Consider the following 24189-nt stretch of genomic DNA (forward strand, 5'->3'; position numbering starts at 1 on the left):
CTGACTTGCCAACCGTTGGCCTCTACCCTGGAGCTGGCTCTCCCCAGCCAAGCTTTGGCCAGGCTGGGAGGAGAGCGTGCTCTGGGAGAGTGGGGTGGGGCACTATTTGAAACCCAAGGGGGTGGGCACCCACTGAGTCGGGAGGGGAAGAGCCCCTCTGTGAGCCCTTTCGGGCAGAACCTGGCCCCACCCTCTCACCTGCCTGGAAGGCAGGAGGCGTGGCCAGGGCTATAAAGAGCCAGCCCAGAGCTCAGTAGGGGTCCAGCACGCAGAGGAGGCAGGTGTCTGCTCTGTGCTTCCGCACCTGCCCGAGACTGAGGAGTGGCCTGGACTGGCAGCCTGGCTGGAGCTGACAAGCCCCATCCAGCCGGTGGCCCTGCCGGAGACCCAGGTAACCACGGAGGGGGGAATGGAAGTAGCCCGGGGACAGCTGGCCATGGGTTAGCAGGGTCACAGCACGGTCAGTGTGTTGCGGTCTGGAGCTCTGCTGCCGTTAGGGCCCTGGGCTGGGACGCAGTGGAGTGGGCGGGCCTGAGTCCCCCCTGCCACCCAACCCCTGGGGGGCAGTCTTGCCCCTTCGCTGCCTCAGGAGAGCTGCCTAGTACCTTGGATCCCCCCCCTCACTGACCTGGGAGGGGAAGAGCCCCGGATGCCTACTGAGAGGAGAAGGGAACCAGTAAACAGCAAACCTCCCTTCACTCGGTGTTGGGTGCCCTTCTGTGCCTCAGTTTCCCCATCTAGGTATGGCTGATCCCAGCTTGTAAAGCACATTGGGATCCAGAGGCAACAAGTGCAGCCAAGTTACCACTCCTCCTCCCCCCGAGGATGACCTGATGTTTCGTGGGGCTTTCCCCAGGTGTGGGAACAGGGATTTCTGTGTCTCGCTCTCTCCGCCCTCAGATCCTTGGCTGGGGGGGGGGGGGCGAAAGCTCCAGGAAATGGCCTGCTACAGCCTGTCTGGTCGTTTCCCCTCTAGGCCGGTGCTCCCCGTCCCGCTCACGGCTGTTTTCCGGTCCTGTGGGTGGTGCATCCTGTTACTGCCTTGGGACACAGCCCAGCCTAGGCCCAGCACCCTGACGTTTCCCTCTCGTCCAGGCCGGCTGGCGGGAGGGGCTGCTGCTGGTGTTTGGGAGAGCTGGGCAGCTTCTCTGGGAAGGGGGAGGGAAGGTGAGAGGAGCCCCCTGAAGTAACTTCCCTGCCTTTCCCTCTTAGCTCAGTGGGGACTCGGCGCAGGCCTGCGTGGGGCCGAGCACTCCGGTGGGAGCAGGGAAGCCCCAGGCAGGGAGAAGGGGTTGTGAGATGGATGGCAGGTGCGGGGGGAGAGGGGGCTCTTGGTTCCTCGCCGTGCACAGGGCCTGCCAAAGTCAGGAGTCAGTGGCTGGCCTTGAGCGTGGCTGGGGAGTCCACCGTGGGTGCACAGGGGAGTCCGCTGGCCGCCTGCAGGGAGGGGTGAGCGGGGGCTGCGCTCTGCCTTCCCCTGAGAGCAGCCTGCTCGCCACCAGGTGCTGACTGGCAGCCCGAGGCTGGGACGGCTCCGGGCCTGGGGGCAGGACCCTCCTGCTGTTCCTCCCTGATACAGCAGCAGTCTAGCAACCTGCCCATGCTGGGAGTGAGTCCCCCCACCCGGATCCCTGCCCGGGAGCCACACCCTGGCTGGCTCTCCCATCATGCAGCCACCGAAACGCCCTTTTCCTAGCAGCGTCCCAGCATCGGCCTGCCTCCGTGCAGCGACGGCCCTTTGCTCTTCGGGCTAAAGGGCTCTGAAAATGGTCTGTGCACAAAGTAGCAATTGGCCAGCTGGCCCTCTTCCCCTCCCCCCCCTTGCTGCCTCTTATCTTATGGAGGCAGCAAAGGGGGGGGGGATGTCAACTAGTCAAAAAAATTTCCAGTATGCAAATGCTTACCCTGTAGTCGACTAGTCTGTTACATTCTTATCTGCTGCAGTGCCGCCTGGGACGCTGGAGAGGCACGCAGCGGGATAGAGCTTGAGCGGAGAGGCACCAGGCGGGGGGTGCTCTCACTGCCCTCCATTGGGGGTGAACATGGGCTGAGCCAGGTTTGTGTCTGCCCCGACCCACAGGGCAGAGCTTGGGCGGCTGCGGGGCCGTGAGAACTGCTGCGTGGCACAGACCCTGCTCCCGTGCCTGCTGGGCCAGCCATGCCCCGCCTGCGGAGCCAGATCCTGCCCTGGGCACTGCTGGGCGCGCTGACCCTGGGCCTTCTGTACCAAGCCAGGACCTGCAGCCGGGGGAGCTTCCTAAATTTTTTCTCCAGGTAACCACCAGCCGCTCCCCCTCAGCTCTCCGACGGTGCTGGGCATGTGGACTCCAGCGAGGGGAGCGGCAGCAATGCCTGGCCAGGGTGCCGAGGGCTCTGACTTCCCGGCGGGGGGGGATTTCCCTGCCTTGGGGACTCTGCTGAGCTGCCCCTGCCAGCGCCGTCGTCATCTCCACCCAAATCACATCTTGGTGCCAGTCTTGTCCTTGGCAGGCAGGATAATGATTAACAAACCCGGGGACCTTCCCCACGCCATGGCTTCCCCCTCCCCCTGCACAGCTTTCCCTCCTTGCAAATGCCTTAACATGAAGCAGATCCTCTGGGCGGGGCCCGGGCCAGAGGCACTGGGGAGCAGACCCTGAGGGGGAGTGCAGAGCAGGAGAGTTTTGCTTTATGAAGTAAGCCACCAGCTCCTTGTGTGCGCTCGCCCACCGCCCCGAACGGCAGCTGGGGGTGAAGCAGTTACAGGTTTGCAGGGCAGGGGCTCCAGAATTCCAGCTCCTCGTTTAGGGGAGCAGCGGCCCTGGCAGGGGGTGGGGCGCCACAGGCCCCTGCACCCCCTTCTGTCTGCCCTACAGAGCCAGATGCGATCCCAACTCCCCTGGCCTGCCTGGGCCCCTCCCTGCAGTTGCGCTGGGCCCTGCTGCCTCTGGATTAGCTCTGGTCTCTGGCCCAAGCTATAATCCTCCCTTAAAACAGTGACTGGGCTCGGGGATCGCCATGGTGCTAGTGGGGGCCGAGTCTGTGTCTCCGTGGTTAAGGGCGGAGCAGGCCAAGCTGTGGCGATGTGCCCCTGTGATGGACCGGGCCAGGTCTGGGCATGGCTGAGGGCGTCCGCTCAGGGCAAATTGCTCAAACTAGGGCCTCCTTACAGCCCCAGAATGGAGACCTTCCCAAATAGGCCACAAACCAGTCCCACCGAGCGCTTCAGCTTCCAATCTGTCCAGCCAGAAACCTCACAAGCAAAACCCCTCTGACACCCCAGCTCTCCTCGTGCCCCAAAAAGCCCCGGGCCTAACACTCAGGTGAGGGGTCTAGAACCCAATCACACCTACCCCTAGCGAGTTCTTCCCGTTCCAAGAAACCAGCCACAGTTCCGATCAATTTACACTCTGGATCTTACCCACAAGATCACGCTGAGCCAGTCCTTTAGAATCTACAATCGAAAGGTTTATTACTGAAAGAAAGAAAAGCCTGAGAGTAAGGTTGTTAAGGAGAATACATTACATGCATCGAATCACCCAGTTCTCGATGCAGGCTCTTAGCAGTGATATAAACTGCTATCTTAAAAGTCTCTGGTGTACATCCTATGTCAGGTTGGGTCCACTGTTCTTTCCGGCTCGTTCCCTGCAAGGCTGCAGCTGGGATCAGGAGCTGAACTCAAGACAAGATGGAGGGTGCCAGATGGCACTTATGTACCTCCCCTGGCATCGTCCTGGCCAGAGAAGGTCACATGGTCCAATAACCTATCCCTGCGTCCCAGGCTGGCAGCCCTTCGGCCCTGGCTGGTTTGCAGGTATCAGTCACGTTCCTGAGGTGTGTCGTGGCACCTAGAGCTTCATTGTCTCCTTGCTAATTAGCATCGTCACTGGCTGAGCATTCCTTGCCCATTGCTCTGCCTCAGACAGAGAACCTTCCAGCATCAACACAAAGAACATACTTATAACTCCACATACAGACATTCTACAAATACCTGAATAGCACATACAGAATTAGTAGAACAGAAGCTTTCATGTGACACCTCGCATGGCCCCCTGTGTACAGATTTTTGGGAGTACTCGCACCCCAACGGGTGCCACAATGATCTGACTTCTCCCTTTACAATCCAGTAACATGACACCCCTAACACAAAATTGAGCTCTCCCTGTGCCCCAGTCAGCCCCGGGCCTAACACACAGGTGAGGGGTTATAGAACCCAATCTCACCTACCCCGAATGGGTTCTTCTGGTCCCAAGAAACCAGCCACAGATCCCAATTAATTTACACTCTGGGGCTGCGTCTAGACTGGCGTGATTTTGCAGAAATACTTTTAACGGAAAAGTTTTTCCATTAAAAGTATTTCCGCAAAAGAACGTCTAGATTGGCACGGATGCTTTTGCGCAAGAAAGATCCGATGGCCATTTTAGCTATCGGGCTTTCTTGCGCAAAAAATTAAGGTGCCTTGCACAAGAGGGCTTATCCCTGAGCGGGAGCGTCAAAGTATTTGCACAAGAAACACTGAATTCTTATATTAGAACGTCAGTGCTCTTGCGCAAATTCAAGCAGCCAGTGTAAACAGCTGGCAAGTTTTTGCGCAAAAGTAGTCACTTTTGCGCAAAATCTTGCCAGTCTAGACACAGCCTGGATCTTACCCACAAGATCACGCTGAGCCAGTCCTTTAGAATCTACAATCGAAAGGTTTATTACTAAAAGAAAGAAAAGCCTGAGAGTAAGGTTGTTAAGGAGAATACATTACATGCATCGAATCACCCAGTTCTCGATGCAGGCTCTTAGCAGTGATATAAACTGCTATCTTAAAAGTCTCTGGTGTACATCCTGTGTCAGGATGGGTCCACGGTTCTTTCCGGCTCGTTGTTCCTGCAAGGCTGCAGCTGGGATCAGGAGCTGAACTCAAGACAAGATGGAGGGTGCCAGATGGCACTTATGTACCTCCCCTGGCATCGTCCTGGCCAGAGAAGGTCACATGGTCCAACGACCTATCCCTGCATCCCAGGCTAGCCGCTCTTTGGCCCTGGCTGGTTTGCAGGTATCAGTCACGTTCCTGAGGTGTGTACTGGCACCTAGAGCTTCATTGTCGCCTTGCTAATTAGCATCGTCACTGGCTGAGCATTCCTTGCCCATTGCTCTGCCTCAGACAGAGAACCTTCCAGCATCAACACAAAGTACGTACTTATAACTCCACATACAGACATCATACAAGTACCTGAATAGCACATACAGAATGGCTGTGTCTAGACTGGCATGAGTTTGTGGAAATACTTTTAATGGAAAAGTTTTTCCGTTAAAAGTATTTCCGCAAAAGCGCGTCTAGATTGGCACGGATGCTTTTGCGCAAAAAGTGCTTTTGTGCAAAAGCATCCGTGGCCAGTCTAGATGCAATTTTGCGTAAGAAAGCCCCGATCGCCATTTTAGCCATTGGGGCTTTTTTGCGCAAAACAGTTCTTCCCTGTCTACACTGGCCCTCTTGCGCAAGCAGGCTTTTTCCCGAGCAGGAGCGTGAAAGTATTTGCGCAAGAAGCACTGATTTTGTACATTACAAAGTCAGTGTTCTTGCACAAATTCAAGCGGCCAGTGTAGACAGCTGGCAAGTTTTTGCGCAAAAGCATTTTGTGCAAAATCTTGCCAGTCTAGATGCACCACGCAGTAGAACAGAAGCTTTCATGTGACACCTCAAATGGTCCCCTGTGTACAGACTTTTGGGGCATACCCCCCCCATCAGTACAACAATGATCTGGCTTCTCTCTTTACAATCCAGTAACGTGACAGCCTTCTGCCCCCTTGTGTGTGTGCCACTCTAGGCTGGGGAGCAGCTCTCCTTGCTCCAATCCTGCCCTTCTCCCCTGCCCCACGGGGGCCAGTTCCAAGCCCACATGCCCCAGGAGGGTGCAGGGGTCCGGTCTGTGCAAACTCTGGGCTTTAAGCCTGGGGGCAGGTGATGGGCAGGAGCAGGTGGGGGTGGGAACGGGGGCAGAGCCTCCTTTTAATGCCCTGTTGGTTCCTGCATAGCTGCCCTCTCAGAGTGCCACGGGCTGTCCCCTCCGCAGGTGCCACCCTGTAGCTAGCCAGGGGGTGGGGGGAGTCCTAGCCTCAGGGGCTGAAGGTGCAGCCAGAAGCAGCAGGGCCCAGCACCCTCGGGGGGATCCTCCCCGCAGGAGGGGTGCCTTGCTGGGCCGAGTGGGAACGTGCCATCAAATTCTCTTTTTCCCCCACAGGGACCCTCGTGGAGTTCAGCAGCCCAGTGTTAGCACAGTGACAGTGACCGAGATGGGCCCCCAGCTCCCCAGCCCCACGCTGCCACTGTTCTTGGGGGACGAGTATGGCCGGGACACAACGTACCAGAACTCGGTATGTGCCCCGGCGAGGGGGCGGCTGCTGGGCTGGGTCAGCCAGGGGTAGGGTTGCCAGGTGTCCAATATTCACCCGGACAGTCTGGTATTTTCGCCTCCTGTCCGGTAAAAAAATTCAGAGACTACTGGACCCCTGAGATGTCCAGTATTCTCTGAATTTTCCCCCGGCCAGGAGGCGAAAATGCTGGACACCTGGTAACCCTACAAACACTCAGCGCCCAGACTCCCTGCCTCCCAACCCCCCACATCACCAGCCCCCCTATCCCAGCCCCCATGCTTACCTGGTTCCCCAAGGCTGCTGGCACAAACTGGCTGCTGGCCAAGAGACCTAGGGGAAGCAATGACTCCCCTGGGTCTTAGTGCTCAACCGCTCCCCTGTTCCTATCCCTGCACTCACTCTTAAAGGGGACATGCTGTTTTAATGCCGGTTTATTAATAAGTCCTTGGAGTCCTTTTTTTTTTTTTTTTTAACTCAACAACTTTGGTCCTTCTCCCCCCCCCCCCCCCCCCCCCCCTTTTTTTTCCCTTCAACAGAATTTTTTCCCTGTGATTTTTTTTTTTTTGTGTGTGGGGAGGGGGGTTGGTATTTTTGTTTCAACCATCTGGCAACCCTAGCCAGGAGGGTGGCGGGGGGAGCAGCCCAGGCCTCCAGTGCTGTTGGGGCAGGGAAGTGTCTTGGCCTCCCAACGCAAACAGCCGGAGGGGGCCGGCCCCAGGGTCTCCTCGCCACACAGGGGCACCCGGCTACTGGTGCCGTGGCGTGGCCTCCCTGGGGGCAGGCCGAGGGGAAGCTGGCCTGGCTGTGGAGGGCAGTCCATGCACGGATCCCTGGGGCCTCTGGCCCTGCTCCACTGGGTGGCAGGACAGCGGGGGGGGGGGGCTCCAAACCTTGGACGTGTCCCTGGAGGGGGAGAGTCACTGCCCGCTTGCACACGGGAGAGTTGTGCAGCACGGTCCATGCCCTGCTCCTGCCCCCCCTTTGGTGTCGTCTTACGGCTCCTGCCCCCCCTTTGGTGTCCTGCTCCCAGGGCCGGCCCGAGCTCCCCCGCGTCGCTGTCCAAACCAGGGGCCTCCTGGCTGTGCCTAGTGCCGACTCTTGAGCTGGGCTCAGAGACGCTGACTCCCCTCCCCCTTTCTTCTGGGAGCCCCCCCCCCCCGGGTGCGGCCACCTGGCTCTTCCTCATGGCCCGCCCCTCGGGTGTTGCTTTGTCAGGGGTGCCCCAGCGCCCTCAGGAAGCGGATTGCAGGCACCGAGTTCAGCAGCATCTTTCTGGAGGCCGTCCCGGTGCTGCAGTGGGCCCGGCATGCCCAGCCGGCCGAGTACCGACGCCTGCAGCGCTACGGGGGGGCCCACGGCTGGCACGGGTCGACTGGCCCGGTGAGACCTCGCTCGCGGGGGGCGGGGGGAGTGGCAGACGGGGCCGGGGAGCCGCTGGCTGTCGCCCTCAGAGACGAGCGTGGCCTCCTGCTCCCGGGAAGGCCGGGTCCTGGCGCTGCCCCGGGGGTGACATGCGCCTCTCGGCGGCGGCACTGCTCTGCCGCGTGGGGAACAGGGTAGGTCTCTCGCTCTCCAGCCCGGCTGACATGGGGAGCCCCTGGAGCACTCCGGCTGGGCTCCCACTCTGCCAGGCAGGCAGGCCCCCCGGGGCGGCAGTTCTAGCCTGCCGGGCCCGTCGCCCGCTCCCTGCCCCTGGCTCACCCCCTGCCCCGCTTGGTTCTAGTTGTGAGGGACTCGCTGACCCTCCTCAACACGTCGGCCACTGGGTGCATGTTCGATGCCCGCCCCGGCACCGCCTGCATCCGCTGCGCTGTGGTGGGCAACGGAGGAATCCTCAACGGCTCCCACATGGGGGCCGCGATTGACCAGCATGACTACGTCTTCAGGTGAGAGCTCGCCTGGGCAGCACAGCTGGGGGGGTCGTACCTGCCCCAGGTGACAGGCCCCCCCTGCCACAGGGCGCAAGGGGAGGTGCTGGTATGTGGGGTGACGTCGCCCCCTGCTGGCCTCCCAGGGACGTACCTGTACTGGGAATGACAGGCCGTGGGTATCGCACCTACCCCCGAGTGACAGCGCCCCCTGCTGGCCTCCCAGGGACGTACCTGTACTGGGGATGACAGGCTGTGGAGGTCACACCTACCCCCGAGTGACAGCGCCCCCTGCTGGCCTCCCAGGGACGTACCTGTACTGGGGATGACAGGCCGTGGGTATCGCACCTACCCCCGAGTGACAGCGCCCCCTGCTGGCCTCCCAGGGACGTACCTGTACTATACTGCTAGGAGTCCGGGGTCAGCTGAGGCCTTGACCCCAGGCTCCACGCAGCACTTCCTTGGAACCTGCCGTGGGTTCTGGGGAAATGCCGCATGGAGCTCGGGATCAGCTGGGGGAGTCCCCAACTGACCCCAGGTTCCACTGCCCCTTTGAAATGCCAGAAGTGGTGTTTCAAAGGGGCAGCTGCCATGGAGCCCGGGGTCAGCTGGGGACTCCCCAACTGACCCCGGGTTCTGGGGAAATGCCGTGCGGAGCCTTGGGGGTGCGGTGCTGCCACTTTGAAGTACCCCTCCCCCCCTTTGCTGAATCTTATCTTGTAGAAGCAGTGGGGGGGGGGGGGGGTTTGGAATCGACTAGCTGACTAGTCACAAGACTATCCGATAAGCAAATGTTTATGGGATAGTCGACTAGTCTTTAACATCCCTACTCCCAGCCCCGGCCGAGGGCAGCTGCCTCCTCACCCCCCCCCCCCCCGCTCAGGCAGCAGCAAGCGAGGAGCCCAGCCAAAGGCTCCGTAGGGCGGGGAAGGCAGCACTGTGCTGGGGGCCCAGCCCGGCTTGATGGTCGGCGTGTTCGCTGCCACAGGAAACCAGGTACATCTTCCTCCCAGACCACGACCGCGACTACCTGCTGCTCCAGGCGGCCCTCACCCACCGCCCTGTTGACAGGGGCCCCGACAAGGGTGCCAGGTGAGTCTCGGGCCAGGGAGGTGGGTGCACAGCAGCCCACAGTGTGACAGGAGGTGTGGGGTTTGCTCCAGAGATCTGTGCGCGCCGTCCACCCCACACAGGGTGCCGGGGGCCCGCCAGCCCCGTAATGCCTGGGAATTGGGGGCCAGGCACCTGGACGAGGCGGTGTCTGTGATGGGGCTCACTGAGGGGGGCGCTTTTCAGAGCTCCTGAACAAATCTTGTTGTGGGTGAATCTCCTTTAGCCACAGAACGGGCAGGGGGCCCGGGGTAGGACAGGAGGCTTGGGGTAGGGGGCCCGGGGCAGGGCAGGGGGCTTAGGGTAGGGGGTCCGGGGAGAGGCAGGGGGCTTGGGGTAGGGCAGGGGGCTTGGGGCAGGGGGTCCGGGGAGGGGCAGGGGGCTTGGGGTAGGGCAGGGGGCTTGGGGCAGGGGGTCCGGGCAGGGGCAGGGAACCCGGGGAGGGGCAGTCTCTGTGGAGACTCTTGAGGCCAAGAGGAGCGTGCCAAGGCCTGGTGGTCTCGGCTAGGGGTCCAGTGTAGACCCGGAGGGGCTCCTGACAGAGCACAGGGGCCTGCTTAGCACAAGCACAGAACCAAGCTTCCTTGCCGGGGGGCGCTGGGATCCGGTCACGCTCGGTGGGAGCAGCAGCCGGTTTGGGCACTGCTGCGGCTCAGGAAAGGGACCCCGCCCGTTCCTTGTCGGTGGGAGGGCTCTGGGTGTCTGCGAGACCCGTGGAGCTGGGGAGAGGGCGGACGCGAGCGGGGTGGGGGCCTGCCCGTGGGCAGTTCCTTTGGGCCGGGGGGCGTTTCGCAGACCAGCTCTCGTCTCCTCCCCGCAGGCCGGAGCAATTCTTCGGGGAAGACCTGAGGGCGGAGAAGTTCAAGATGTTGCACCCGGATTTTATCCGCTACCTCAGGAACCGGTAAGGATCTGCGGGGAGCCTCGGGCTGCCAGCGCCTGCCCTGCTGGGAGGAGGGCTGAGTCCAGGCCCCTGCCGCCCCCAGAGCCCTCGAGCGCTGCAGAGATGGTGCCATCGCTTCCGGGGAGGCCAGGAGAGAGCCCCTTGGGGGGCTGGGCTGGCTGGTTCCCACAGGAGACAGGGAACTGCAGCCGGGGGAGCCCTCTGGCAGGGCCCGTTGGTGGGACGTGCCAGGCAGGTGGATTTCCCGTGCTCCGCGGGGTCAGCGCTGTCCCTTCTCTCCTCTCCCCGCTGGCAGGTTCCTTCGCTCCAGAGTGTTGGACTCTCAGTCGTGGCGGCTGTACCGCCCCTCCACCGGGGCAGTGATGCTGCTGGCTGCTCTTCACACCTGTGACCAGGTAGAGCCGGCTGATCGCCCGCTCTGGCCACGCTGCCCTGATGGCGAGGCCGGAGGTGCCCTCTGCTGGTCACAGGGCACACGCCAGACGGCTGGTGCCTTAATGGGCTGGAGGGATGCGGGTTCCTTTCCTCGCCGGCCCCTGTGCCGGATGCCAGGAGGAACAGCACCCGTGCTGCGCTGTCTGCTTTCGGCAGGGCACCCAGCTGGCATATCCCACCTGCCCTGCTGGGCCCCCCCGTGCTGTCTGGGCCCCCGCACGCTGCTTTGGGCTGCACCCGTGGGTCCGTGCCCGCTGGCGTCTGCCCGGAGCAGGCCTGGTGCATTGGCCGCGCTGCGAGCCCCCCGGCAGCGTTGGGCTGCGTGTGCCGTTCCCTCGTCTCTGCCCCACGTGAGACACACATGGCCCCCGTGTCCAGCCGTGCAGCACTAGTGCATGGTGCTGCACGGCCGGGCTCCTGCCCTGCGCAATGGGAGCTGCCGGCGAGTCTTAGCTGCACATTCCCAGTGGCTCCAGTAATCTGCTCCCCCCTCCTGAGGAGCTGGCAAGACCTCATGAGAGGACCCCCCCAAACTTACACCCAGGATACCCCAGGCCGCGGGTTCCTTGCTCAGGCTCTGCCGCACGCCTGTTTACAGGCCTGGGGGGGGGGGGGGTTAGCTCTTCCTTTGGCCCTTCCCCCAGGGGGGTTTTAGGTGGGCCTGGGTCTGGCTGCTCAGGGCCCCCGGCAGGAGCCGGCTAACTCCCCATCCCCCGCAGGTGAGCGCCTATGGGTTCATCACCCCCGACTACAAGGCCTACTCGGATCACTACTTCGACCCGACGCACAAGAGCCTGGGTTTCTATTCCAACCACGACCTGCGGCTGGAGTGTGACCTGTGGCAGAAGCTGCACCAGAGCCGGCTCCTCACGCTGTACACGAGAGGCCGTGCGGGGACCGAGCCCCCCTCCCGGGCAGTGCAAAGGGGCTGACGCGCCCGCCTCAGGTGGGGTGCTGGGGACAAGCCCTCCAATGGGTGCAAAGCCGAGGCCTAGACCTCGGGGGAGGATGAGCCCCGGCCAGCCTGTGTCTTTACGCTGGGCTCCTGCCTGGGCGGGGGGTGGAACGAGTTTGTCAGGCCTCACCGTGGCTCCACAGCCGTGGGGGAAGTGCCCAGTTGTTTGGGGAGGCGTCGTGCTGCCTTGGTCCCAGGGGGTTCCCACCTGGAACAGTCACCCCTGACTGACTATCCCTGGAACGAATTGGGGCGGTCGCCCTGGGGGAGGGGGGGGCTGAATGCAGCTGTGGGAACCACGTATCCAGCACAGCAGCTCACAAGAAGGGGCCCGTGTGGCAGCCAGCAGCCAGCAGAACCTTTTGCTGGGACTGGCTGAGAGCAGCGCTGCTCACTGGGTCCCCAAGGCCCTGTGCAGGGTGGCTACTCAGGGACTAGTGCTGCCGCCTGGACGCTGGCCCTCAGCTGTTGCCATAACACCGAGGAACAGGGACCAGCAGCTACCGCGGGGCTGTTTGCCGAAGGAGGACACGGACGGGGGACGAGCTCCATTTTGGGAGGTGCCATCACTCAGGCGAACAGCGGATCTCCCTCCACAGGGGCAAGGGGCTCAAAGGATCCTGGGGCGCCTCCCTCTTTAGCCTTCAATCCTGCTTGTGATTTCAGAAGCGTCTTGCTCTGGCTGAAGGGCCGGGGAGGATCAGGCGACCCACCCGGACATCGGACGTGCTCCGGAGAGTTTTAAGCCGGCAGTTTGTTCCCTGTCTAAGAGCCTGCATCCAGCGCATGGGGACTGACGCGTGACGGGCTTGCTGTGACCAGCCTACTCTCGGCCTTTGCTTTCCTTTTATTAATAAACCGTCCCACGGCAGATACTAAAGGCCTGGCCCAGCAGCTCTTCTGGGTCCGATCCGAGGTATCAATTGACCTGGGATTGTGGCTGGCCCTTTGGGACTGGGAGAACCTGTTTGGAAGTGGGGGATGGGTTATAACCTCTCCCCTGTGTAAAGTGGGGGCTGGATGGGGCACAGGGAGCACTGGGGTGTGTGAGGGGAGGTGGGGGATGGGTTATAACCTCTCCCCTGTGTAAAGTGGGGCTGGATGAGGCACAGGGAACACTGGGGTGTCTGAGGGGAGGTGGGGGGTGGGTTATAACCTCTCCCCTGTGTAAAGGGGGGGCTGGATGGGGCACAGGGAGCACTGGGGTGTGTGAGGGGAGGTGGGGGATGGGTTATAACCTCTCCCCTGTGTAAGGGGGGGCTGGGTGGGGCACAGGAAACGCTGGGGTGTGTGTGGGGGGGATGGGTTATAACCTCTCCCTTGTGTGGGGTGGGCACAGGGAGCACTGGGGTGTGTGAGGGGAGGTGGGGGATGGGTTATAACCTCTCCCTTGTGTGGGGTGGGCACAGGGAGCACTGGGGTGTGTGAGGGGAAGTAGGGGGATGGGTTAAAACCTCTCCCCTGTGTGAGAGGGAACTGGGGGGCACAGGGGGCACTGGGGCGTGTGAGGGGAGGTGGGGGATGGGTTATAACCTCTCCCCTGTGTGAGGAGGGTTGGGGGGCACAGGGAGCGCTGGGGTGTGTGAGGGGAGGTGGGGGATGGGTTATAACCTCTCCCCTGTGTGAGGAGGGTTGGGGGGCACAGGGAGCGCTGGGGTGTGTGAGGGGAGGTGGGGGATGGGTTATAACCTCTCCCCTGTGTGAGGAGGGTTGGGGGGCACAGGGAGCGCTGGGGTGTGTGAGGGGAGGTGGGGGATGGGTTATAACCTCTCCCCTGTGTGAGGGGGGTGGGGGGCACAGGGAGCGCTGGGGTGTGTGAGGGGAGGTGGGGGATGGGTTATAACCTCTCCCCTGTGTGAGGAGGGTTGGGGGGCACAGGGAGCGCTGGGGTGTGTGAGGGGAGGTGGGGGATGGGTTATAACCTCTCCCCTGTGTGAGGGGGGTGGGGGGCACAGGGAGCGCTGGGGTGTGTGAGGGGAGGTGGGGGATGGGTTATAACCTCTCCCCTGTGTGAGGGGGGTTGGGGGGCACAGGGAGCGCTGGGGTGTGTGAGGGGAGGTGGGGGATGGGTTATAACCTCTCCCCTGTGTGAGGGGGGTTGGGGGGCACAGGGAGCACTGGGGTGTGTGAGGGGAGGTGGGGGATGGGTTATAACCTCTCCCCTGTGTGAGGGGGGTTGGGGGGCACAGGGGGCACTGGGGTGTGTGAGGGGAGGTGGGGGATGGGTTATAACCTCTCCCCTGTGTGAGGGGGGTGGGGGGCACAGGGAGCGCTGGGGTGTGTGAGGGGAGGTGGGGGATGGGTTATAACCTCTCCTCTGTGTGAGGGGGGTGGGGGGCACAGGGAGCACTGGGGTGTCTGAGGGGTTTTGTTGTGTGACTCCTTGCTGGCCAGAGTGGCGGCTCTGGGGCTGGTTTGGGGCCTTACGGGGCGGACCCCAGGCTGGGGCTGGAAGTAGCCTTGTTTCCAAGCACTTTGCCCTGAGCTGACCCACACAGCGGTGCCCCCAGACCACTGGTACATTGCACCTGCTGAGACCAGAGTTCCTGCCCCGTCCCCTCCCTCTGGGCTGCCGTGGGCTGTAGCGGGGACGCAGCACCTGCCCTACAAGGCTCTTCACAGCCTCCCCCTTCAGGGAGGAGTCCCGCTGCGTCTCAGCCAGGCCTCTCCAATCCAGGGCCGGAGCCGCCGCGCTGGGAATCGCTCCAGGGCTGTGACCTCGGCACAGGCGCCTGCCCGCCCCTTCTCTGGGCGTCCTTTTCAAATTCCTCTTGGCGCAAGATCATCCTACAGCGAGGCCGTGTGGTCTCCGTCAGCCTCCCCATCCCACTGGGGTCGCCTCTCCCTCGGGCCAGCTCCTTCCCTGGCTCCTCGTGTCTCTCTGGTCCGTCCTCGCCAGCCCGAGTGGCCTCAGGCCGGCCCCCCTGCACCCAGAGCTGGGCTCACGGGGCTGCGAGAACAGGCGCAGCCCAGCGTGGCCGGGCCATGGGATGTTTCCAGGGCTGCCTGAAGCCCTAGCTGTCTGCCTGGTGCTGCATGCCGAAGAGGGGGGTTCTCTCCCTGGGCCCGGAGCCCGGCCTCCTGGCTTCTCTCTGCTGCGACTTGCCCTCTGCCCGGCTGCGGCCCCGAACCCTGGGGCCAGCAGGAATACCCGGCTGCAGGGAGGGGCCGGGGCCCAGCACGAGTTCTTCCCCCTGCCCCGAGCTGGGCCAGCATCACCAGGCGAAAGCAGAGGGCTTGGCCACAGGAGGGCTCTCTGGAGAGATTCTTTATTTGGAGCGTCACCTCGTGCAGGAAACGGACACGCTCCATGCGAGCGGCACTAGGGCTGCGGTCCAGGCGCGGAGGCTGCAACCGGGGGCTTTCTTTGCTCCCCCCTCCCTACTCGCGCGAGAGCAGCTGCTGCATGTGGCAGGCGGCCCCAGGGGCCGGGGCAGGGGCCAACTGGTCCTTCTCAGGGCAGAGAGCAGCCAGCTGGCCCTGGGCACGGTGCTGGACTCAGGAGCAGGGGGAAGGGAAGCAGGCGGGCCAAGGCTCAAGCCGCTCTGGCGCTGGTTTTCCTCTGTCTCTGCTCCCAGCCCTGGCCAGGCTGGCCCTGATGCTCTGGGCTGGGAGGCCGGTGGGACCACGGCACCATCCCAGGTGACCCACACGCCTGCTCTCCCCGGGAGTGGCACCAAGACCTTGCCCGGAGAGAACAAGGACTTGCCTCTACGGCCTTAGCGGCGAGCCAGCTGGCTGTTCGCTCATGCAGCAGCGTGGGGCTGGGAACCGGTTTTGGGTCCGACCCACAGTTGGGGGCTGCAAGTGAAAAGCAAAGAAACCCCCCAAACCTCGCTGACGCGGCCCTGGGAAGGAGAGAGACTCTCCCCGCACCCCCCCTTGCGCACCAGAGCCTGGGGGGGGCCTGGGCTAGGAGATTTTGTGCTCCAGCCCCACGAGAGGACGGCATGGGGCAAGGGGCTGGAGCGCCAGTGCAGGCTCCCAATGGGGCAAGGGGAGCCCTGAGCGTTGAGGGCCAGATCCAGGTAAGCTAAGGGCTGCGTCTGGCCCTCAGGCCTTAGGTTCCCCACCCCTGCGGTAGAGGCTCCTGAGGTCGCGGGTTCGATTCCCCCTGTCGGTCCCTCCTCCCCTGGCCCAGATCTGCCTCCTACCTGCTCCGGGCCTGGCATGCAGCCTGGGACCTGCCCCCCCTCCCCCTCAGGCCAGGGGAGGCCACAACCGTTCCCCTCCCTCCCCAGCCCCTTCCCCTCCACATGGGCTTCTAGGCGACAGAACAGGCAGCACAAGCGCAGTCCCGGGGCAGCCAGTGGCGGCTGCCCCCCAAGCAGGCGGCCCGGTGCCAGGAACGGCGGCGGGGGGGGGGGTTGCTGCTTTTTCTCTGCCTCCTGCCTTACTTCTTGGGGATCTTCTCCTTCGCCACCAGGTCGGAGAACTCTGCACGGGGAGGAGGAAGAGGAGCGCTCGGTGTCGGGGTTTCGGGGAGGAGGCGGAGGAAGAGGAGCGCTCGGTGCCGGGGTTTCGGGGAGGAGGCGGAGGAAGAGGAGCGCTCGGTGCCGGGGTTTCGGGGAGGAGGCGGAGGAAGAGGAGCGCTCGGTGTCGGGGTTTCGGGGAGGAGGCGGAGGAAGAGGAGCGCTCGGTGTCGGGGTTTCGGGGAGGAGGCGGAGGAAGAGGAGCGCTCGGTGTCGGGGTTTCGGGGAGGAGGCGGAGGAAGAGGAGCGCTCGGTGCCGGGGTTTCGGGGAGGAGGCGGAGGAAGAGGAGCGCTCGGTGCCGGGGTTTCGGGGAGGAGGCGGAGGAAGAGGAGCGCTCGGTGCCGGGGTTTCGGGGAGGAGGAGGAGGAAGAGGAGCGCTCGGTGTCGGGGTTTCGGGGAGGAGGAGGAGGAAGAGGAGCGCTCGGTGCCGGGGTTTCGGGGAGGAGGCGGAGGAAGAGGAGCGCTCGGTGCCGGGGTTTCGGGGAGGAGGAGGAGGAAGAGGAGCGCTCGGTGCCGGGGTTTCGGGGAGGAGGAGGAGGAAGAGGAGCGCTCGGTGTCGGGGTTTCGGGGAGGAGGCGGAGGAAGAGGAGCGCTCGGTGTCGGGGTTTCGGGGAGGAGGCGGAGGAAGAGGAGCGCTCGGTGTCGGGGTTTCGGGGAGGAGGAGGAGGAAGAGGAGCGCTCGGTGTCGGGGTTTCGGGGAGGAGGCGGAGGAAGAGGAGCGCTCGGTGCCGGGGTTTCGGGGAGGAGGCGGAGGAAGAGGAGCGCTCGGTGCCGGGGTTTTGGGGAGGAGGAGGAGGAAGAGGAGCGCTCGGTGCCGGGGTTTCGGGGAGGAGGAGGAGGAAGAGGAGCGCTCGGTGCCGGGGTTTCGGGGAGGAGGAGGAGGAAGAGGAGCGCTCGGTGCCGGGGTTTCGGGGAGGAGGCGGAGGAAGAGGAGCGCTCGGTGCCGGGGTTTCGGGGAGGAGGCGGAGGAAGAGGAGCGCTCGGTGTCGGGGTTTCGGGGAGGAGGAGGAGGAAGAGGAGCGCTCGGTGCCGGGGTTTCGGGGAGGAGGAGGAGGAAGAGGAGCGCTCGGTGCCGGGGTTTCGGGGAGGAGGAGGAGGAAGAGGAGCGCTCGGTGCCGGGGTTTCGGGGAGGAGGAGGAGGAAGAGGAGCGCTCGGTGCCGGGGTTTCGGGGAGGAGGAGGAGGAAGAGGAGCGCTCGGTGCCGGGGTTTCGGGGAGGAGGAGGAGGAAGAGGAGCGCTCGGTGCCGGGGTTTCGGGGAGGAGGAGGAGGAAGAGGAGCGCTCGGTGCCGGGGTTTCGGGGAGGAGGAGGAGGAAGAGGAGCGCTCGGTGCCGGGGTTTCGGGGAGGAGGCGGAGGAAGAGGAGCGCTCGGTGCCGGGGTTTCGGGGAGGAGGCGGAGGAAGAGGAGCGCTCGGTGCCGGGGTTTCGGGGAGGAGGAGGAGGAAGAGGAGCGCTCGGTGCCGGGGTTTCGGGGAGGAGGCGGAGGAAGAGGAGCGCTCGGTGCCGGGGTTTCGGGGAGGAGGCGGAGGAAGAGGAGCGCTCGGTGCCGGGGTTTCGGGGAGGAGGCGGAGGAAGAGGAGCGCTCGGTGCCGGGGTTTCGGGGAGGAGGAGGAGGAAGAGGAGCGCTCGGTGCCGGGGTTTCGGGGAGGAGGAGGAGGAAGAGGAGCGCTCGGTGTCGGGGTTTCGGGGAGGAGGAGGAGGAAGAGGAGCGCTCGGTGCCGGGGTTTCGGGGAGGAGGCGGAGGAAGAGGAGCGCTCGGTGCCGGGGTTTCGGGGAGGAGGAGGAGGAAGAGGAGCGCTCGGTGCCGGGGTTTCGGGGAGGAGGCGGAGGAAGAGGAGCGCTCGGTGTCGGGGTTTCGGGGAGGAGGCGGAGGAAGAGGAGCGCTCGGTGTCGGGGTTTCGGGGAGGAGGCGGAGGAAGAGGAGCGCTCGGTGCCGGGGTTTCGGGGAGGAGGCGGAGGAAGAGGAGCGCTCGGCTACCCCGGGGCAAAAGTCCCCCTCCCCCGTGCCTGACATCCCTACCTTGGAAATCGATCCTCCCATCCCCATCCGTGTCCGCCGCCTGCATGATGGCTTCGGCCTCCTCGTCGGACAGGGGCACGGCGGGCACGGCACTGGGCACCGCCGACAGGATGTACCTGCCGGGCAGAGGGGGCAGGCTCAGGAGGGGTTTGCAGGACCCGCTCAGCCCCCCCGGAGCAGAGCTGGGGCGCGGGGCTAGGCCGGGGTGATAGTCTCGGGGAGCAGGCGTGTGCCTGGGGGGGTGGGGAGGGGGGCTCCGCCTCTGGCCGTTACTTGATCTCGTTCCACTCGATGAAGCCGCTCTTGTCCTTGTCCAGGTGCTGGAAGACCTTGCGCACCTGCTCCTCCCGCTCGCTGGACGTCTGGAACTGCCTCATGTACTCGAAGAACCGGCCGTAGTTGAAGGCGCCTGCAGGCGGAAAGGTGCAGGGGTGAGCAGAGCTGCCTCCAGCCCCCCAAAGGGGCCGCAAAGCCCCAGCCCCTTGCTGCTGGCTTCCAGCCCTGCAGTCCAGCCCGGGGCAGGCGCAAATCAGCGCCCCCCGCCGGTCCCATTTACCCCTCGCCTGCCACTTTGAATGCACCCAACCCAGGCGAGCTGGGGTTGCAACTTCTCTGGAGCATAGGGACATAATTCAAACTGACCTTAGCAAGTTAGAGAAATGGTCAGAGGGAAACAGGATGAGGTTACTAAAGAGAAATGCAAAGTGCTCCACTTAGGAAGGAACAGTCAGTTCCATACATACAAGATGGAAGCGACTGTCTAGGAAGGAGCATGGCGGAAAGGGATCTAGGGGTCATAGTGGACCACAAGTTGAATATGAGCCAACAGTGTGATGCTGTTGCAAAAAAAGCAAATATGATTCTAGGTTGTATCAACAGGTGTGTTGTAAGCAAAACTCGTGAAGTCATTCTGCCGCTCTACTCTGCACTAGTTAGGCCTCAGCTGGAGTACTGTGTCCAGTTCTGGGCGCCACATTTCAAGAAAGATGTGGAGAAATTGGAAAGGGTGCAGAGAAGAGCGACAAGAATGATTAAAGGTCTAGAGAACATGACCTATGAAGCCAGGCTTCATGAACTGGGCTTGTTTAGTTTGGAAAAAAGAAGATTAAGGGGGGGACATGAGAGCGGTTTTCAAATATCTAAAAGGGTGTCACAAGGAGGAAGGAGAAAATTTGTTCCTCTTGGTTTCTGAGGACAGGACAAGGAGTAATGGGCTTAAAGTGCAGCAGGGGAGGTTTAGATTGGACATTAGGAAAAAATTCCTAACTGTCAGGGTGGTCAAATATTGGAATAAATTGCCAAGGGAGGTGGTGGAATCTCCCTCTCTGGAGATATTTAAGAACAGGTTAGATAGACCTCTGTCAGGGATGGTGTAGACGGAGCTTGGTCCTGCCTTGAGGGCGGGGGGCTGGACTCGATGACCTCTCGCGGTCCCTTCCAGTCCTATGATTCTATAACTGGGTGACCTTCCCCCCATTGTGCCCCAGGCGTGGGCCGGAGCCTGCCCCCCTCCGAGGGTGGGCCCGGCCTCGGCCCCCTCCCTACCTTGGTGTCGCATCTCCACGGGCAGCAGGTCGAGGTCCTTGTCCGTCAGCGACGTCCCCAAGGCCAGCGCCATCTGCTTGACTTGGCGGGAGAAATCCTCCATCCGGTGCCCTGGTGAGGGCAGGAGGGAGCTGAGCCGCGAGCCCAGCCGTGCGCAGGGATTGGGAGCGGGCGGCTGGGGGCGTGCCCCTTTCACACACGCGTGTGCGCCCGAGCGTGCCCGCCAGGCCTCGCCCGCAGTGCCCCGTGGCGGCCCCCGGGGGGCCACGTGTCCCTGAGGTGACGGGATCCCCGCCATGGCATTTGGGCCCTTGCTCCAGGTGATGGAGATGCTGCTGGCTCGTTGTCATGGGGACCCTGAGGCCTGGCTTGCCTGGGCTCTTGGGGCACCCTGGGCTTGGACTCCGGCTGGACAGCCCCTGCCTGAGAGCCCCCCAAGTCAGGCTGCTTTGGAACGGCGCCAGGCCCGGGCACTTGCTTTCTGGGCCCCTCACGAAGGGAGAGCTCCTGGCATGGTGGGAGGTTCCGTTGCACTCGGGCCCTTTCACGGCACATGGGCACGACCCCCTTAGCCAGCTGGCCCCTGCCCGGCCTCCCCAGGGCCACGGCCCCCACGCAGGCCTGGTGTGTTGGTGGCACACGAACGGCCCGGCCCCCCAAGGAGCCGTTTTGTTGGCTCTGGCGTGTCCCGTCGCTCGCTGCAGCCCGGTCCAGTGGGGGCGCTCGGTGCATGCTCGGGTGTCACCGAAGGGCCCTCGCGCTGGGATTTCTACCCCGGGGCCGGAGCGGGGCAGCCCCTCGCCCACAGCGCGAGCTGGGAAAAGGACCCAGGAGTCCCGGCTCCTGACAGACCTGCTGTCCAAGTCCCCGTGTGTCCGCCCATAGGTGGGCAGCCGGCCTCAGCCCCTGCCTCTCCCGGGCCGGAAGGGGCCAGGCAGGACAGCTCCAGCTGCCGAATGCCTGCCAAGAGGCCCCTGGGTTTCTGGGGTTGGCTGTGGATGGGGGTCCCTCTGGAAGACCTTCCCCGGGACCTCACTATGGGACTGGCACTGGCTGGAATCCCTCCACCCCCCCCCTCACCACTGCTGGGAATTCCAGACCCTCCCGCTAGCTCCGGTGTTTATTTCGGGGGCGGGCAGCAGGCTCCCTCCTCCCGGCCTCGGCTGCTCCCCGGGACCCGCCGCGTGATGCGCCGCCGCTCTAGAGTTACGCGCGGCCCGGATAGTTCTGCCGTCCCAGCGGGCTCGCCAGAGCCGCCAGCAGCTATTTCTGCAGGGCTGGGGCCCGCCTGCTGGCTCCGGCCCCCCGGCTGGGCCGCCGGGCTGGGTCCCGAGCGAGCCCCGGGGCACGGGGTGACCTTTGCAAGGGGCGCGAAACCTGCCAGCGGAATCTTGGCCCCGCTGCGCCCCGTCTGACTCAGCACGAGGTGCCCCCGGGGGAAGGGCCCGGGCGGGGCGTGGGCACCAGGCCCGAGTCCTGCTGCTGAGAGCTCTGTGGGGGGCGGGGGGTGCCCCTCCGCCCCGGGCCGGCGTGGGCTGTTGTATTCGTCTGCCGCTCCCCCTGGGGGCTCCTGCATTGTGTTAATGGAGAGTCCCACTCACACGGGCTGCGGGGGGGGGGTCCCTTTGACTTGTAACTTTTAACAGCACAGAGCAAAGCACCCCCAGCAGCCTGCCCCCAACGGAACCGAACCAGCCCCAAGAGCTCAGCTAATGCCCAGCGGGGCTCTCCCCGGCCAGCCCCAGCTCACCAGCCGCCTCTAAGCAGGGATGCACAGAGTAACCCCATGGGCCCGGACCCCCAGGCACCTGGCCTCTCCCCCTCCCCTGGGCCGGGCAGCCTCTGACGCCCACCAAAGAGCTGCCCCAGTCGGCCGCTCCAGCTGCTGGCCTGGCGCCTTGCTGCTGGCTGTGCTCTCAGCAGCCACCCTGCTCCCAGCGCTGCTTTCTCGCGGGGACTGAGCCAGAGAGTCCCGGGGGCAGCGGGGGCCCTTCGGGATTGGCACCACAGGCTGGTAACTCGCCCCCTCCTCCATCCCCCTGGGGCGGACCAGGCCATGCCCGGGGGAGCCCGTTGGCAGAGCCGGGGGCTCATTCCAAGCTGGGCTCTCCCTGCAGGGTGATGCCTCCTCTGGGGTTTCTCCTGCCGGGGCCTCTGGCTGGCACTTACCTGGTGCAGTCTTCACGGCAGGCTCCTTCCCTGACAGCCCTCGGCAAGCTCCCCGGGAGGTGCCAGGCTGGTCCCCAGTTTTATAGGCAGGCTTGGGCTTGCTATTTAGGGAGAGCTGCACCTGTCGGCCCCTGCAGCCCTCCTGGGCCCTTGCATGAGGCTGGCAGCAGGCGGCTTGGATTTTCTTGGCGTAGCTTAGCATGAGCAGAGCCTCCGGAGCAGCTGGCATCTCAGCACCTGTGGAGGGGGCAGGGCCCGGGTCACAGCACTGCGCGGGTGGGGGGGGCAGGGGAGGCACAGAACACACCCTGACTCCTGAAAAGCCTCCGTCACCCAAGGGGCAAGCGGGGTGGCTGGGGGAGGGGAGGGCTGACCCTGCAGAAGCTCTTGCAATAGCGGAACCGACAAGCGGCAGGTCCCACCTCATGGGAGCCTTTGGAGCCAGGGGCTGTGGCACCATCCTGCCTCTCTGGCCATGGGTCGGAAAGCGGGAAGGTCTCTGTGTCTGGTGCCCTAGTCCTGTTAGTGGCTTGTAAGCACCCCGGGACAGGATCCTGGTGCCTGCAGATGAAGCCCAGGCAAATCCAGGCTCCAGCTTTGTCACTTGTGAAGCCGTAGGCGTTTTCAAATGGTAAAAGTCCAGATTTCAGCAATTTGGATTTGAAATGTCACGGGGGTGTCATTGTAGGGGCCTGACTCAACAAGGAGGTGTGTGTGTGTGTGTGTGTGTGTGCGTGTGTGTGTGTGTGCGCGTGTGTGCGGGTGTGTGTGAGTGCGTGTGCATGTGTGCGTGCGCGCGTGTGCGTGCGTGTGTGCGTGTGTGTGCGCGTGTGTGCGGGTGTGTGTGTGTGCGAGTGCGTGTGTGTGTGTGCGTGCGCGTGCGTGTGTGCGTGCGTGTGTGTGTGTTGTGTGTGCGTGCGCGTGCGTGCGTGTGTGCGTGCGTGCGTGTGTGTGTGTGTGCGTGTGTGTGCGCGTGTGTGTGCGCGCGTGTGTGTGCGCGTGTGTGCGCACGCGTGTGTGTTGTGTGTGTGTGTGCGCGCGGGGGGGTAGGGGGGATTTGCAAGTTTATTTTAGGGGAGGTTGTGGTGCTGCTCCCCTTACTTCTACACTGCTGCTGGCGGTGCTGCCTTCAGAGCTGGGCAGCTGGAGAGCGGCGGCTGCTGGTGGGAGCCCAGCTCGGAAGGCAGAGCCTCTGCCAGCAGCAGCGCAGAAGGAAGGATGCTCTGGGACGGTGTTGCCACCCTTACGTCTGCACTGCTTCCTGCAGGGCTGGGTCCTGCGCCAGCAGCTGCCTCTCTCTGGCCACCCAGCGCTGAAAGCAGCAGCCCAGCAGTAAGGGCGACGGGGGGGTGGTGGTGCCACCCGCACTTCTGCCCTGCTGCTGGCGGGCGCTGCCTTCAGAGCTGGGCGCCCGGCCACGTTCCGACCACCCCTCTCCAGCGGAGAAGTAAGGACGGCAGCCCCATGACCCTCCTAAAATAATCTCGTGATTCCCCCCTGCAGCTCCCTTTTGGCTCAGGACCCTGTGGCAGACCGAAGGCAGGAAGTGCCCGTAGTCTGACGCAGGGCCGTACAGGCTCCTCTTCCCTGCCAGAGCCTGCTGCCCAGCAAGAGAGTCAGGCAGGCTCCTGGGCCTCATTCAGAGGTTTACAGGATCTGTCGAGAAAGGCTTTACTCTCCACCGATCCGTGTCTAGACTGCCGGGTTTTTGTGGGTTTTTTCGAAAAAACTGTTTCGAAAAAAAGTGGCAGCAATATTTATGCTAATGAGGCGCGGGATATTTAAATCCCTGCTTCATTAGCGATTTCGATGTGCCTAATCTACATCTCTGCCGACAGAGAGGTGTAGTCTAGACACGGGGCAGTGGGAGCGTCACCGCGGGTGTCAGGCTCCCTCCTGCTCCCCCCCCTTGCAGGCACCAAGCGCAGGGTGCTCACAGCCCCCCCAGCGGAATTTAGGCCTGGCTAGGGTTGCCAGCTGTCTGGTTTTGAACCGGACAGGCCGGTATTTGAGGGTTCTGTGCAGGAAAAAAATTAAGAAAATAACAGACTCATAAAATGTCCGGTGTTTTCGAATGAGGTAAGTGTTGTTATTGTTAGGAGCAGCAGTACGTAGTTGCGAGCTGCCTGGCTGGTAACATGCTCAGGCTGTGTAGTGTGTCTACCAGCCAGGCAATAGCAACTATGCGGGGAAGGGGGGGCAGGCCGGGGCAGGAAGGAATCCCTGGGGTCGGACTCGCTTGTGCTTCACCACGACAGTGCGCGGATCAGGCGGCACCCCAGGATCTGCGTGTGCCCAGGTCAGTCCTGCTCCCCGCCAGCTGATTCTCTCCCCCCAGCCAGCCCCACTCCCCCCGACCACCTCCCAGC

The 24189-nt window shown here is 63.4% G+C and overlaps 2 protein-coding genes across 2 annotated transcripts; one reads left to right on the plus strand and one right to left on the minus strand.

Annotated features, from left to right (window-relative positions):
• The first annotated feature begins 1396 nt into the window (after positions 1-1396).
• On the plus strand, positions 1397-12511 carry LOC142819179 (alpha-N-acetylgalactosaminide alpha-2,6-sialyltransferase 2-like). The gene is given in 10 exon segments (XM_075904269.1): positions 1397-2274; positions 6210-6342; positions 7558-7705; positions 7708-7722; positions 8066-8229; positions 9175-9302; positions 10141-10224; positions 10520-10619; positions 11379-11605; positions 12281-12511. Coding segments are annotated over 9 exon segments (1101 nt in total). The 5' UTR covers positions 1397-2158; the 3' UTR covers positions 11592-11605; positions 12281-12511.
• Positions 12512-14871: 2360 nt separating this feature from the next.
• PVALEF (parvalbumin like EF-hand containing) lies at positions 14872-21898 on the minus strand. Its single transcript, XM_075904066.1, has 5 exons — positions 21821-21898; positions 19652-19762; positions 18380-18515; positions 18107-18222; positions 14872-16051 (listed from the first exon to the last, which is right to left on the minus strand). Exons 2-5 carry the CDS (start codon positions 19752-19754, stop codon positions 16008-16010), a joined length of 399 nt encoding a protein of 132 aa, XP_075760181.1. The 5' UTR covers positions 19755-19762; positions 21821-21898; the 3' UTR covers positions 14872-16007.
• Between the last annotated feature and the right edge of the window lie 2291 nt (positions 21899-24189).

Source organism: Pelodiscus sinensis, chromosome 20 (genome assembly GCF_049634645.1).
Source record: "Pelodiscus sinensis isolate JC-2024 chromosome 20, ASM4963464v1, whole genome shotgun sequence".
NCBI classification, from domain to species: domain Eukaryota; kingdom Metazoa; phylum Chordata; order Testudines; family Trionychidae; genus Pelodiscus; species Pelodiscus sinensis.

Bases quoted from the DNA above. Each gene is read 5' to 3' on its own strand.
- PVALEF (XM_075904066.1), bottom strand. From the start codon at position 19,754: ATGGAGGATTTCTCCCGCCAAGTCAAGCAGATGGCGCTGGCCTTGGGG. The intron at 18,516-19,651 runs GTAGGGAGGGGG...TTCCGCCTGCAG, and splicing joins CGTGGAGATGCGACACCAAG to GCGCCTTCAACTACGGCCGG. The intron at 18,223-18,379 runs GTAACGGCCAGA...TCTGCCCGGCAG, and splicing joins ATCGAGTGGAACGAGATCAA to GTACATCCTGTCGGCGGTGC.